This window comes from Ammospiza caudacuta, chromosome 9 (assembly GCF_027887145.1).
Source record: "Ammospiza caudacuta isolate bAmmCau1 chromosome 9, bAmmCau1.pri, whole genome shotgun sequence".
NCBI classification, from domain to species: domain Eukaryota; kingdom Metazoa; phylum Chordata; class Aves; order Passeriformes; family Passerellidae; genus Ammospiza; species Ammospiza caudacuta.
Window position 1 is genome coordinate 34,623,512 of NC_080601.1, and position 15,292 is coordinate 34,638,803.

The 15,292-nt window shown below is 42.2% G+C and overlaps 2 protein-coding genes across 8 annotated transcripts in view; both read left to right on the forward strand.

The window, feature by feature from the left end:
* The window catches only part of TACC2 (transforming acidic coiled-coil containing protein 2), a 90,428-nt gene extending 79,322 nt beyond the window's left edge, over positions 1-11,106 (forward strand). For all 7 annotated transcript variants that reach the window (XM_058810179.1, XM_058810183.1, XM_058810181.1 and 4 more), the window contains 5 exons: positions 3,008-3,051; positions 8,325-8,485; positions 8,809-8,915; positions 9,726-9,846; positions 10,582-11,106. In XM_058810179.1, the coding sequence (XP_058666162.1) occupies positions 3,008-3,051; positions 8,325-8,485; positions 8,809-8,915; positions 9,726-9,846; positions 10,582-10,647 (499 nt within the window). In that variant the 3' untranslated portion in view covers positions 10,648-11,106. The remainder of the gene's footprint in view (positions 1-3,007; positions 3,052-8,324; positions 8,486-8,808; positions 8,916-9,725; positions 9,847-10,581) is intronic.
* A 635-nt stretch (positions 11,107-11,741) lies between these two features.
* Positions 11,742-14,344, forward strand: LOC131561554 (CD59 glycoprotein-like). Its single transcript, XM_058810886.1, has 3 exons — positions 11,742-11,796; positions 12,608-12,724; positions 13,260-14,344. Exons 1-3 carry the CDS (start codon positions 11,742-11,744, stop codon positions 13,460-13,462), a joined length of 375 nt encoding a protein of 124 aa, XP_058666869.1. The 3' UTR covers positions 13,463-14,344.
* Positions 14,345-15,292: the final 948 nt, after the last annotated feature.

The window sequence follows — 15,292 nt, forward strand, 5'->3', positions numbered from 1 at the left end:
CTTTAAAGCTTATTATTTTCTACCTTCCAAAACCAGAAAAAATGGTCCCCCCTCTTAAGTAACAAAAAAAAAAGACACTTTCACATTATTTTAGCATCCCTCCTTTAAATAATAATTTATACAAATCACTTCTGAGACTGTATTTTCTTCAAAATCCCTTCTGTACTAGCACCAGCTTCTTCCAAAAATGCAGAGTTTCAGTGATTTAAAGCTAAACTCTGTATCTAGTGATGACCTACATAATCAATCACTTATATCCAGGAAAACTGTGCTTAGGGAGGGAGAGTAGAAGGGAGCTGCAGTGCAGAGCTCCACAAACGCTTGCATGGATGCCAGGAATTGCACATGGCAGATTGGAATAGCAGCAGCACGGGGCTCTGAGCCAAGGCATCTTAACAGAAGCATCTGCAAAAGGCAAGGGCAGCCTCTTTATTTCTTTTTTGCCACCTCCCAGTGCCCAGCTGAGTTCTCTCACCTCCCTTGTGCTCTGCTGGGATGGGGAACAAAGCCCTGGCATAGCCCTGAAATGCTTAATGAGGAGCAACAGAACGGAGTGGCTGTGAGCAGTCAGACCCAGGGAGCCAAACAAGGAGGGAGCAGAAGGAGGGATTGTGAGGAATGTCTCAGTGTGCAGCTCACACTCGAGTGTGGGGCTTGGTCTGCTCTGTGTCGGGGTGCACGTGGCTGCTGGCTGCCAGTGGGCACTGCCAGCCTTTTCCCTCATGGAAGCAGAGCCAGGGGTGACACAGAGCAGCTGCACCTTCATCTTCCACACAGTAATTTGCTTGTGTGTGTCTCCACCCTCAATGAAGTCTGATTTGAAAAAAAAAAAAAAAGCCCACAATAACCAAGCCAGATTTCCCACAGGCACATGCCTGGAACGTGTGGATGAAAGGAAAAAAAATCTGGCTAATATTGTCACAAAATGATAAATACACATATGTGCACCAAGATAAGATTTCTCTTGGAAGTTGAAATGTTCAAGCAGTCCATGTGTGGTAAATTAGAGATGCAGCAATGAGATATGACATAATGATAAGCAGGGAGTGAAGGGATTATTTAGAGCTGCAGGCACAAAAGCATCACCTCCCAGAGAAGGAGAAGCAATGCTCCTGTACCCATGTACTGCATAGTGTAGCTGGAACATCCTGAATTCATCTAAATTACCAGGAAAAGATCACTTGGAGGAAATTCCACTCCAGAGAACAGAAGGCAGAATGAGAGGTTTAATAATGCAGTAGCTATCAAAGAGCTGAACCACAGTGGCTGTACCATAATCCAGGAGTCTAACCAGAGGCAGGCAAGAAATACTTAATTATGGTTATTTGGAGGTCTGATTGATCATGACTCTGTAAGGGGAGTCAGGCAGATGACCTCTGAGGCCCTTTGTAGCCTTAGATTCTGGTGGTTTTATGCCTTACAAATGTGCAGTCAGTGAATGGACTGAGTTCTCAAACAGCAACATTTAGGCCTGTGTAATGTGTCAGCCTGCGGTTAAGATGTGCCCTCCCAAAGAGGGATGATGTGGCAGCATCCTTTGGTTCCCCAGCTCTAATGACCATTATTTAGGCTGTTGGACTGAAAGAGGCCTTTGACATGAATCTGGAGCAAATCCTTCCCTGGGAAGTGCTGCAGTGTTGTAATGTTGTGTTCCTTACCCTGAGTACCCTGAGTCCTTGGCTTCCCCTTCTTGGATGATAAAACTTCCCAAAGGTGCCTTGTGTCACAAGGACATGACAGAGCTTTAAAATCCTCCTTGCTTACAGCAGGCTTTTGAGGTAATCTGCTTTGGACATGAAACCAAACCCTTCCTTTTAGGGCAAAATCCTTGCTGTTATCTTTGCTCTCCAAAGCGTCATTTATGGTTGAAAGGAAAAATCCCAGTGCTGGGGTTAGAGCCCTGCTCTCTGAGCGCTCTGCAGGACCAGGACAGGGGAGATGCTGCTGACTTTAGGGCCAGGTGACCTTCTCAGGCCTCTGGGCTCTGTCTGTGATGCAGATTTGAGGCACTTCTGGAGTTGCTGTTGTTGATTTTTGGGAGCTCTGCAAGTTTCTCCTTTCCCTACTGACTTTTATTCCCATATCCTTTCTGTAATCTTACCAACTGCAGCAGAGCTTTGAAAATGGAGCAAGTGAAAGTGAGTTTCAAAAGAGGTGTATTCCAACTCCAGTGAGCTGTTTGGAATATCCACTTCTGATGAAGTGTGGGATAATTTTGTTTTTTGTAGACGGTCCTGCGTGGCTCATGAATCAAAGCACAGATCAAGCTAGTCTCATTTCATTAGCTTTATTTGGCTCTGGGAAGGGATGGATCATCTTTCTAAATCACATTTAATCTGCTTATTTTGGCTAACCTCTTTTCAAGAAGGAAATTCAAAGCCTACTGTGAGTATATGAAATAAAATGGTCTTAAAAGTAAAATTTTGCCACCTCTGCTTCAAAAACAGATTTGGGAAATGGGACATGATGGATTTTGTGCTACATAGTTGAGTATTTTGATCTTGTTCTTTTAAGTGGTAGTGAATCATTTAATCATGAGAAGATTAATTTAGAAGATGAGATACAATTTGGATGATAGCCAACACTACTGTTAGGTTTACTTGCTGCCAATTATAAGTTTACTTGAAGTTTATATTAAAAAGAAACCAACACAAATTTGGAGAAGAGGGGAGAAAGTAATGGAAACATCAGGCTTTTTGTAATACTTGAGTTGGGGCAGTGTTTATAATCATGATGGGTGATGTTTCAAAAAGCAGAATCTGTTTCAAAGCAATCTCTTCTTGCTCCCCTCACCTTTATGGATTCCTATGGAGAGTTAAAAATCAGGTGCAGTGTTAAAATTCTGTTTTATTTGTTATTTGGGCAATAAAGAACATATAAAAGTGTGACGGGATTCTGTATCTCTTTAAAGCACCACAGTTCAGTTTCTGATAGTGTCATTTGCTAAGTAAGCATTAGTAATGATGTTGTTTGCCAAAAGTTTTTTTTTTGTTTTCCCCTCTTACAGAAAAATAGTTTCGGAATATGAGAAGACGATTGCTCAGATGATAGGTAGGTGTTCCTGCTGTGAAAGGTGCTCCCTGGTTGAAGTCTGTGGGCTTCATTTTGATGCTGGCTGCATCTGCTGATGCTGCAGGGAATTGTGAATGCATCTGAGGACACCAGGAAAGGAAAAGTCAGGGCCTCGTCTCACAGCCAGCAGCCCCCGGGCAGTTCAGGTAACACAGAGAGCTCAGGGCTTTCCCTAGGAAACAGGTTCAAATTCATGGGTTTCTCCAGGAGAGACTTTCAGTGACCTAAAAACCCCTTAGGCATCAGCTCACAGCTGTTTAAAGGCAGATACCAAAGTTAGCTCTTCACAGCAACTGGGATTATCTGTGCTAAGTGCATTGATCAGACCAAAACCAAGATTAACTCCAATCCCAGCTGGGACTTTACAAGTGCCCAGTCCACCCCCCCAGTTAACTTACTGACATAGGGGTCTCCTTTCAAGTCTAAATTGTGACAAGCTTTGCCTCTCAGTAATTAAAAAACCTTTGCTAACAGCATGTCTCACAGATAAAACCCTCTACCCTCAGTAGCACTCCAAACCCAAAGGTTGCAGGGCTCGTGTGGTTCCTGAGCACGTGAGGTCTGGCCCCTGGGATGTGATTTTAAAGCCTCCTCTAAGATTTCTAAAGCTCTTTTTATTAGTCTGGCTATAGCAGGCACAAGCACCAGTGGCTTGTGCTGCCTTGTACTGCTTCAGCTCCAGCTGTTTCCCAGAAAGGCAAATGGTTGAGGGGAATTTTGGGGTCTCCAAGGCCAGAGGTGCTTAGAAGAGCACCAGTGCCTGGTGCTTTTGCTGCCTTCCTGGATTTCTTGGCCATTGGGAGGCATCCCAGTCTCATTTCAAGTGAAGGGTAAAATGCACCTGCAAAGTTTTATGGTAATGACAACTATAACTAATAAATTAATGAAATACATATAATAATGATAATAATATGCCAGGCTTCATTCTCTCTGATATTATGCCTACATTGCCTTTTGTATGCGCAGCTGAGCCAATGTTCTGCCTTCTGACATGGTGTGTGTCATTGTCATCATGCAAATGTTCAATCAGGAGTGACCAGAGTGTGCAAAGAACTTATTTCATTTTGGTTTGCATACCCTGGTGTGGCTTCCACCGTGAACCTGACCAGTACTACAGACACACAAAAGACTTGTCCTTTTTTCCCCAAGCTATGCGTGCAGTTAACAAGAGATAAATTAGAATTCTATTTTTGAGAAACAGATTTTTAAAAAAATTTAGATTTTGAGACTGCAGTGCAACAGTAAGATACAGAATAGGAATCCTGAGGCAGAGGCCTTGGTGTACATGGTGCATTCCACCATTGCCACTTCCTCTTGTTGCAAAGAAATGAAGGTTCAGTAAGTATTGGGCCACTGACCGTAATATAGTAGTTCTTTAAACTTCAGATTCAGAGTATCAGGGCCTCTCAGATGCTCTGTGGTGAGTATTTAAGGGCTGTGGCTATAAGTAATTTAATTTGCTGTCTGTTTGCAAAGGAACTGAACCAACAACAGCTACACAGATAACATCTTTTCTGTGTTAATTAGAGCAGTATGCAAATCCTACAGCATGGTAAAACATTAAATGTGAGGCTTCTCCCTGCATTTAATGTAAATTTTTGATCTAATTGTCCCACTTTGTCATGCCATTTCTTGTAAATTGCTGTCCCTTCCGATAAAGGAATTCGCTCATCCGAATGCCACATGTGGAGGAAAATGTGTGTTTGTTATTTGCATGTACTTCAGTGACCTGTTAGTGATGCCTCAGTGCTGAAGCAGAATATGCATCTTAACAAAAGAAATGCCTGTGCTGTTTCTGTTCATCATTTAACCCTTCTGAACTATTTATACAGCCCTGTTAGAAGGGCACTGCACATAAACCAATTTCACCAATCCCTTTGATGAATATTCAGTAAGGTTGATAGGTCCTGCTGAGCTTTTTGCAGGCTGGTGTGTGCATAATGAATACTGAAAATGTCCCATATTAACAATATATGACTGCCTATGTTTGCTTCTAAAGGCACTGAAAAATGTGCATTGCAAACAATTGCCTTTGATTCCAAGGGCTGTGGAAGGTTCAGTATTTGCTGTCTCACATATATGGAACCCAAAATTACCCAGCTTAGCTGCTGTGATTACTTCATGCCACACTGTGCAGGCTGCCAGTGTGTAGATCCCTGTTTAGTGTCACTTGGTGTATTTTTTTTTACTTGTGCTTTTATCCTTTTTTCCCTTTTTTTTCTTACACTTGCCTCTAACACATTTTAGTTTACTCTGAGGAGTGGGGAGAGGACAGACCAGGCTTTCGGGCTGTGCTGCTGCTTTGTGCTTGGTGCTGTTTGCTCTGACAGCCAGGGAGCAGAGCCTGGGTGACCCCAGTGTTCCTGCACCCTCCACACACCTGGCTCACAGCCAAAATCCCCACCCCCAATTCCTTTTCACTGACAAGTTTCTAATATTGGTTTGTTGGTCTTTTTTTCCCTGTTAAAAATGTATCCTTTTTTTTACATTTGAATACATGATGAGATTTATGAGATTTTACATTATGAGATTTACATTATGAGGACTTTTTTATTACTTTACATTTGAATAGATGATGAGATTCTCCTTGTGAAAAACAAACAGATGTTATGCTTTGTGCATTACAGGTTGTTGCATTACTTATTTGCTGCTTTCCTAACAATTCCCGATTTTTCTATTTTGCTTCCGTTTTCGTTGCTTCTTGCTATTTGCTTGCAAAAACAAAACAGGCAAGCCTGGTAAGTAAAGCTTTTCACCAACTTTCACACCAGCATTTTGCATCTTTAGTTTCTTTTGCTTTTGTTCTCTGTTTGCTGCATTCCCATGAAGTCGTGTGAGTAGTAGTGAGCTGAGCCTGAAAGCGGATCTGCCGTGGTGCTGCTCTGATTCTGTCAATTGGGATAGTGCTAGTCCTGAGCATACTGCTGTGATTGTTGGTGAGCCCTGGGCAGGCTGTGTTGCAGATGTGGAAGTCATTTAATTCAAATATTTTGATCACATAACCTCATAAACATATTTAGAATTAAGGATGTGTGGCTGCTTATCTAAGATTTGACTTAGCACATTTTATCGAAACTAAATCATAGTCTTAGAAAATAGAAGGTCCTTTCCAACCCAAACCATTCTGCGATTTTATGAAAGTATCACATAAAACTCTAGTTTCCCTCCAGCCAAGTTTCTGCCTTTTGTTGTATTTAACCGCTTTGGTTTGGGAGCATCACTTGGATGGGCTTGGATCAGCCTAGTGCAGTGGGAAGTGTCTCCCTGCCCATGGCAGGGGGGTGGAATTAAATGAGCTTTAAAGGATCTTCCAACCCAAACCATTCTGGGATTCTGTAGCATTTGCCCATTTCCCATGAGTTTAAATGGTTTAAATGTTGCTTGGCGTTGAGTGTTGGAGGAGCTGATCCAGCTGAGCAGAGAGGAGGGCCCACAATGTGCTGGGAGGAAGAGGAGGAGCTCAGTAGTTGTGAGGGAGTGTGACATGAATTTTATTAACTTCCTGATCGCCCTGAAAACAAGTAAGGAAGTGGCTAAAATACCTCAGACAGCAGTCTCACAAAAAGTAGGGATGTGATATTAAATACATTAAAATATTTTGGATGAGGATGCACATGGATCTCTTGCCCATGGAGTTGCAGTGACAGAAGTGTTGCCAGAGAGCAGGATCCTGCCAGGAAAGGGTTTGGAATTATCTAGGCAGGGTGCAATCTCCAGCATGATTAAACAGATTTAGTGCTGGAACACCAGGAGACAGCCTCTGAGCTTTAGAAAAATAAACAAAAGATAACAAATTTTTTTTTTGTTTTAATTGAGAACACAATAATTTTGACATTAGAGAGGAATACAGGGTGTCTCTGAGAAAGCAAAATAGAAAAGAATGTTTCTTTTTAATAAAGTGTTAAATATATCCAAGTTATGTTGTTGGGTTTCTCTGCCACGTCAAAGGTGTTTGTTCACCAGTAAAATAAAGGTGTTACAAGCAGGTCCTGAGAACTTCTCTGGTTCTTTTCATCTTCTGTATCACACAGAGCAAAATAAGGTCAGGCTCTGCCCCAGCCAGGTGCTGTCAGGGGTGAGCAGAGGAGCCCAGGAGCTGATCCATAGTGTGGCATCATCTCTGCTCTAGCCTTGGTCAGGCCAACAAAAATTGCATTTTTTGGATGGAATATGCAAAAGGAAGAAATGAATCTCGGGGATTGACAGTATCAGCTTTGGCATTTTGGAGCTGACCGGCACTGTAAATAATTCAGATGAAATCTTCTATTCAAATAAAATCAACAAATTTATTGAGTTCTTTATGTTTCCAGATATAAAGGCCCAAATGAAAAGTGGTACACTTTGAAATGCCCCATGCTTTTTCCACAGGAGAACTTTTAACCTTATTTTAGTTTCTATCATAAACCAAGGAAAATGGTAATATAAAACTGTTGTGTTTTGTGGGTGGGTTTTCCTTTCAGTATCATGCAAAGTACCCCTTAAAACATGGGCACAAGAATCATAGTTTAGGATGTGAAGGAAAAAATGCAGCATTTTGGAAGACAATGCCAGACCTTTTCTTCCAGTGTTATGTGAATATTCCAACTTATTATGAGGTCAAGTCCCTTGAAAATTCCTCCTCCATATGGATTTGTATTCCTGTTATGCTCTTCCCACCACCCCTGGCTCAAATTTAGCTATAAACAGGAGGAGCTTGGCAGATGTTTTTTGCAGTGTTTTTACACTTAGGAAGTGTGTCTGATGTTAGATTTCCTTTCTGCCACTTGCTCCAGCAATCCTGAGAGCTGGTAAAACGTTGCTTTTCCAAGGGAAGAATTGAATTGCACTGAACAAAGTGCCTTGTTTGTGCAGGACTAGAAGGTGCCAGGAGATGACAGGCATTTATCAACAGAGGCAAATAACTTGTGGCCAGTGCTAGGAATGTGCATAAATGTCCTTTCTTTAAGTTAATGCATCTTCAGGGGAAATCCAGCACCTGCCTTCTCGAGTTCAGAGTGAAGAAATAATCAGTACAGAGATACATTCACATTTTCCCCCAACATCAAAATATTTAAATATCACTGTATTTAGCAACTGTTTTCCAAACCAGGCTTGTGTCTTTATATAAATCTGACTTTTCTGGATCCTGTAAGCTTACTAATACACAAATAGGGCAGAGCATAGTAGAAACTGTAGATGATAGTGAACTCAGTGGACTTGCTCCTGTTACCCTTCTGAAAACCTCTCTTTTCTCTACTCCTCTCTTCTTTCAGAGGATGAACAGAGAGAGAAATCTGTCTCCCACCACACTGTTCAGCAGCTCATAGTGGAGAAGGAGCAAGCTCTGGCCGATCTGAACTCAGTGGAGAAATCCCTGGCAGATCTTTTCAGGAGATACGAGAAGATGAAGGAAGTCCTGGAGGGGTTTCGGAAGGTGAGTCACCTTAACATCTCCTTTAAAGAGCAGAGCTGAGCAGATTCTGTGGACCAGAATGTGCTGTGCTGCTGGACAGAAGGCAGGACTTTTGTTTCCAGCTGATTCTGATGTTCTGCATGCCAAACCATAATCTTCAGGTGAAGGATTGCAGCCAGCTATCAAATGCAAACAGAAAAATTGTAAAACTCTTTGCATTGTGAAATATTCTCTTTCAGGGGGTGTCAGTGTTGGACTGCAGCCCTTCAAACAACTGTGTATGTGACTCCCTGTCCTGCATTTTAACCTCTTGGTTTAAATTTGATGTCATCTTCTCTTTTAAGAATGAAGAAGTGTTGAAGAAATGTGCGCAGGAATACTTGTCACGAGTGAAGAAGGAGGAGCAGAGGTACCAGGCACTCAAAATTCATGCTGAGGAAAAACTGGACAGGTAATTGAGTCATGGATTCACAGAATGGTTTGGGTTGGAAGAGATCCTAAAATCATCTTGTTCCACCCCCTGCCATGGGCAGGGACACCTTCCACTGGTCCAGGTTGCTCCGAGCCCTGTCCAAACTGGCCTTGGACACTTCCAGGGCTGGTGCATGGACTGTACACATTTTTTCAGGAGTTCATGCTGCAGAAGGATTCCCATGGCTGGACCTCACATCCCAAACTGATCCTGCAATATGCAAAGCACAGGCTGCTCTGGGATAGAGGTGGAAAGAAATGTAATAATGAGAATTTCTGCAATGTACTGGTGTTTCTTCCAGCTCCTGACCATACAGAACACATTAAATTTCTATATTTAGCTAATGTCTTTACATTTGTTAATGTATTATCATGGGAGGATCAAGAAAGAAGCCATTAGCCAGTTCCTTTTTTCTAGATCTCCACATAATGACCACTTAAGCCTTTCTAGGGATCATGTTCAGGGCTCATAGTACAGTGCCCTGAGCTGGAGAGCAGGTTTGGAAACTGCCATAAACTTCTACCTGAGTCATATTTGTGAACCCAGCAGAGATATCTGAGAGAAGCACAAAGGGAGCAACACAGACAGTAAGAAAAGGCTCTGCAGCCCCTGCTGAGCAAGAGAGGGAGTTGTGCAAAGTGCTCAGGGACAAGTCTCACAACATACCCAGGATGTGCAGAAGGCAGCCCTGCCCTCTCCCCCCATTTGTTAAGGTGCTGTCCACCCTTGGGCACCCTCTGCCCTTTCCTGTGGAGACCCTGATGTGACCAAGCCCTGTGTTTTTTGCAGAGCCAATGCTGAAATTGCACAAGTGAGAGGCAAGGCCCAGCAGGAGCAGGCAGCGTACCAGGCCAGCCTTCGCAAGGAGCAGCTCAAAGTGGATGCCTTGGAGAGAACACTGGAACAAAAGGTAAATAAACCAGGAGCCAAGCCCTGCCTGAGGATTGTCCTGCAGCTTTGGGGACAGCAGCACTCCCCAAATTTTAAGGCAAAACCCCTGTGTGCACCAGCTGGAGCCAGGTTTGATGTGAGCCCAAGTGTTTGGGGCTGGCTCAGCCTTGGGCAGAGCTCAGGGTGCAGCCCAGGCCTTGGCTTGCTTCAGTTCTCAGGTTTTTCTCTCAGGTTCTGTTTCCCTTTTTAGTGCTAGCTGTAATTCCAATGCTAATTCCAAAGTGTCTGTAGGAAATGCCTATTTATATCTCTAGCTCAGCCAAGGGAGCTTGCTTTGGCATAGAACAGCTCGTCCTTGCTTGCAGCTCTGCAAGGCAGGGTGAAAATAATGAAAAAAAAATAGAAAAGTGCAGCCTAGAAACAAATTTCCACTCTGTATTATTGTGGAGTGCTAGGAATGAGTGCTGTGAGGCTGTCTGCTTTGGTGCTAAATTTGATTTATTAAAACTGGAGGAGCTGAATTTGGAAAAAAAGGAAGCATTTGTTTGAATGCATGTAGCTGTACTATGAATATGAACACTTAGTTGTACTATATCTGCACATATATCTGTATGTATAAATCTCCTGATCTCAGCATTGGAGAAAAGTTAATTTTCCCACACCTTTCCCACTGGTTAGATAACATTAAAATTAGAAAAACTCCTCATCTTAATGCAACAATCCTTTTCATAATACTTCATATTTTATTTTCCAGAATAAAGAGATAGAAGAATTAACAAAGATTTGTGATGAACTGATTGCCAAAATGGGGAAAAGCTAACTTTTAACCAAATTTCTGGACTTCGATACTGAGTGCAATATGACCATTGGCACACTGATGTCCATACATTTATGTGGACAGGTTATATTTTCACTTTTTCGTATGCACTACTGTATTTTCTTTCTAAATAAAGTTGATTTAATTGTATGCAGTACTAAGATGACTATCAGAATTTCTTGCTATTGTTTGCATTTTCATAGTATAATTCATAGCAAGTTGATCTCAAAGTTCCTGTATCAGGGAGATTGTCAAGTTCTCTAAGAAAATACAAATTGCTGATCCTAGCCTTCCCTTTGTACATGAGTTCCCATGTTGGATGTCTTTTGGATTTAATATAAACATGTATTACTTGCATGGGGACTCTTGCCTTAAGGAATGTAAACTTTATCTGCATTTGTTGATTTGTAAAATAAAATCAAAAAAAAAAAAAAAGAAGGAAAATGCATGTCACAAATGAAATTCTCTATTGTAAATAAATTTTTTCGTTGAAAGTTGAAGATAAGTATGTCTCTCTTTTGTGTCCTTCACTTGCCTATTTCAGCACCAGATGCTCTTGGGAATTAATTCCTCCACAGAAAGCACTTCATGGGTCACTGCTTGGACACTTTGTGGGTCACAAGAGTCTGCTGCTTATGTGCACATATCTAGGTCTATATCTTAATGTCTCTCTAAATATATATATATATATGTGTCTATGTGTTGGATTTGGACCACTCAAGTCTCAAGCATAGGCTTAATCCTCCAAAATATTTAATGCTCTGACCCTGATCCAGCAAATCCCATGGGCAAATGTAATGAGGCTGTTGGAGGAGTCAGAGGCTGTGCCATGTGGTGACAGGATGGTTTTTAAGCATGTCTGGCACTGAAAGGTGAATAATTTCCTGCTCCTGGCAGAATTTGCCTGCAGGGCTGGTGGAGCTGGGGTTGGTGTGATCAGAGGTGCAGCCAGAATAAGCTCCATAAGTAGCACTCTTGAACACCTCTTTATCCTGTAAGTTATCCTCTGCGCAGGATTAGGGATGGAGGAGAAGCATTAAGGCTCTAATAGCAAACAAACTGCTTTCTTTGCCTAATGGTGCATCTCTTGGATCTCCATGATGTGGACAGTCTTCAGCCTGGTTCTTGTCAGCTCCCTTTTTGTCCTCAAAAGTAAGTCAGCTCCTTTTTCTTTCCTTTTTTTACTTCATTTGCATTCCCTGCCTCAGGCATGGCTGAGCCTCTTTGCTGTTCTGGGCTCCTCTCCTGGGCTGGGTGCTTTCAGGTTATTTTGTGTGTGTGGTTGGCAGCACAGAACTGCACCTCTGTAAAGATAAATGTGTGTGCTAACAGATCCAAATGTCCCCACTGATAGCAGGGGTGGGATTTCTGCTCTGCAAGCTTCAAATGTGATGTTTGAAATCTTCATAACTCATGCTTGCCTTCCTTTGAAAATGCCATGTAGTTTGAGGCAAGGAAAAGAAAGAGGATTGAGGTGTTGTTGTGGTGTTTAAACAAGAGCAAAACTCAAGATACATTGCTGTGCTTTCCAGCTGAATTGGTACTGCAGGAGAAGAGGAAAATTGGATCATTGTAAGATTTTATGTGTATACAATGTGCTTTCTCATGGTACTGTGGACCAAAGATCATGATGGGGAGGGAAAAAACCAATTTGTGGGCTCTGCTCTGAAAACATTACAAGAAGATACGGATGCAATTACAGAATATCAAATGCTTCTTGTGTTACTTTAAATGCAGATTATAACAACTAAGTAGTCTGTGGTTGATGTTTTTTATTATTATCTTTTTATCAATATTTGACCCATTTCTAAAAAAAATAAACATTGATAAGGTTAACAGACTCTTTGGATTTTCCAAAGCTTTTTTTGCATTTTTTTAATGTGTGCATGAAACCTTATTAGAAAGATTGATACTTTTAAATACTTCTTGTAAATTCTAAATGGTCTCTTCTCCCTCCACCCAGGCGAAGCACTGCAGTGTTACACCTGTGTAGGTTCTAGTGATGATGACTGCAACAGACAAGGAAGTCAGCAGTGCCCAGGCCATGCAGATGCCTGTGCAGTCATTAGAGGACAAGCAAGTAAGTGTCACAAATGTGTCAGACCTGTTACATTTGTCACAAAAGAAATAAATAATCAGTGTTGGAAAGAGAAGACTGCATAGTAAGTTAAGGGACAAACCAAAATTAAATGTCTCCTCTTAAAATAAACCCCATTAAGGAATCTCTGTCCTGGTTTTGTTGTCACAAAATCCCACTGGGAATGATTTGTCGGTGCGCCACAATGAGCTGCACCCACTCTGTGGGAAAGCTGGGGAGAAGCATTTTAAGTATTGCCCACTTTTTGCTTAAGTGACTTAGCTGGAAATTAGGATGGAAGAGAAGCTAATGAGCACTTGGGCACATCCAAAGGTATTTAAGCTGCACCAGTTGCCTCTAAGATAAATTCAGAGTTATTTAAGGGGGAGCTGTTGGTGCGCTGCCTTGTTGTGGCCGTGTTCATTTTCCTGAGGAGCAGCCCAACCCGAGGCTGCTGCCCAGTGCTGGGTGCTCAGGCTGGTGCTGGGGTGCAGGAGGCCATTTGCAGCCCCGTGGGCTCACTGTGGCTCTGTTGCAGGTGGCATCATGAAGTCCTGCTCGTTCAGGTCCTTCTGCGAGCGGGCGAGGCGCGACGGATCGAGGGCGCCCGGGGTGAGCGTCCACTGCTGCTACTCCAACAACTGCAACGCCAGGAGCCTGGCTCCCAGGGTCACCAGCTCCTGCAGCCTCCCCCTCCTCATCCTCACTCTGCTCTGGCTCCCCTTGCTGAAGCTGACATGAGGGGGGAAAGGAAAAAAAGAGTATCCAGAAGCAACAACTCTGCCTTCTTAGCAAGGGGTGATAATATTTGCTAATCACGTTGCTCCATGTACCATTTTATCTCACTAGGCAAAAAGCTGTAGGAAGACCTGACAGATGTTTAGATAAAAAAATTGTTTCATCTGCTAAATAGGTCTTGATCTCTGTGTAAGGAATGCTGCCCTGCTGCTTATTTTCCTGCAATTTGGATAAGGAGAAATCTTGGCTGCAGGTAACGTGGTAGTAAGGTCAAGGGCAAATGGCTGCCAAATGCTTTTTGCTGTTGGCAGATATTCAAAAGCAAGCTAAAATTTTCAAGCACAAAGTGACTGAAAATTCTAGCAAGCAAGTTAATCTTCCAGAGCATATTGGCGTGCTGGACAAAAGGAAACTTGAAATACAGATGATTTAGTATTAATACAAACTGGTAAGAGAAGGTCATTAAGAGAATAATGCATGGAGTTATATTCTGTTGTATATGATATGTTCCTGGCAGGGAGGCTGGATGATCTTTAAGATCCTTTCCAACCCAAACCATTCAATGGTTCTATGCTTGTGTCTGTATTTCCCTGGAAGAAAACACCTTCCAGTCTTCTCTTTTCTGATCCCTTGAGAATTTTACCACAGCATCAGAAGAGGAAGTAAAAAGAAGAGTTTGGAAGTTGTTTTTGAACTGGTACTCCATCCAAAGATTGGCTCAACCTCTCTCTTGCTGGTTTTAAAAACAAGTGATTAATCCCTTTCTTGTAGGCAAATGATAACTTGAGTTTATAATTCTTGAGGTTTCAGTTATGTAAATAATTCTCCACTGCCCTAAACTGCAGTCTTTGGGAGTAAAAGTGTATATATCTATACAGGCCTCCCCCTTCAGTGATGTGATGGAGTTGAGGTGGTTTATGATCTTTTCATTTTGCAAAGTGAATGAAATTACTTGGAGGGCTTTAGAGGCATAAAGAGGGACTAAATCAATATTTTTAATAAACCCATTCATGGCAGTTTTACCAAGTAAATGATCCAGAAGGGGTCACTCAGTAGAAGGCATTGTGCATCACTACCTCCTTTGATCCAAAACTCGGAGCTCCAGGCAAGCAGATGAGTGAAATTTGTAGATTTTAATGTCCAGCTGTGATGATCTGCTCCAACCCCTGGCACACAACATGCACAGGACTGGCTGAAAGTCCAGCTGGTGTCGCTGAGGTAGAGGTGGTTTTTCCAGTTCTAGTTTTAGTTGCCTAGTGGGAAAAAGGTTAGGTCATCAAATTTATGGAACTCACAAAATAAGTGGCAAAGTAGTTTTTCCTCTAGCTTTGTGTTGTGACTTTTTTTCAGTACAATTCTTTGAAAAATCAGTTCTGGGCAGTGTGTAGTAGAATTCTTCACATTGACCAAAATTTTATTCAGGTTGCAAACTCTAGAGCTGCTGCAAGGTCAATGAGTGAGCCCTTCCTGCAGAGTGTAACCCTGCCTGCCTTGTAGCTGTCACAGGGGCTGAGCTGTCTCCTTGTTCTGCTGTGCCCTTTCCCCAGCATGGATCCTTCCATCATCTCATGTGGGCTGTGGCTTCAGACTGCCTGGATTCTCCTGGGTTTGTTCAGGTGGGCTCAGACAAGGCAGTTTGGTCTGTTTTTAGTCTCTAGGCACCACTCTGATAAAGCTGTTAAATATAAAGATTGCAACAATGCAGCAGATCTTGGCTGAGAATGTTGATTTGGATTCAAGTGTCTCATCTGTATAAAAAATCATTTAAATTGGTGTAAGTATTTTTCATTTCATTCTCAGCTTGAAGCAGTTCCTTCAATCTCTTCTGCTACA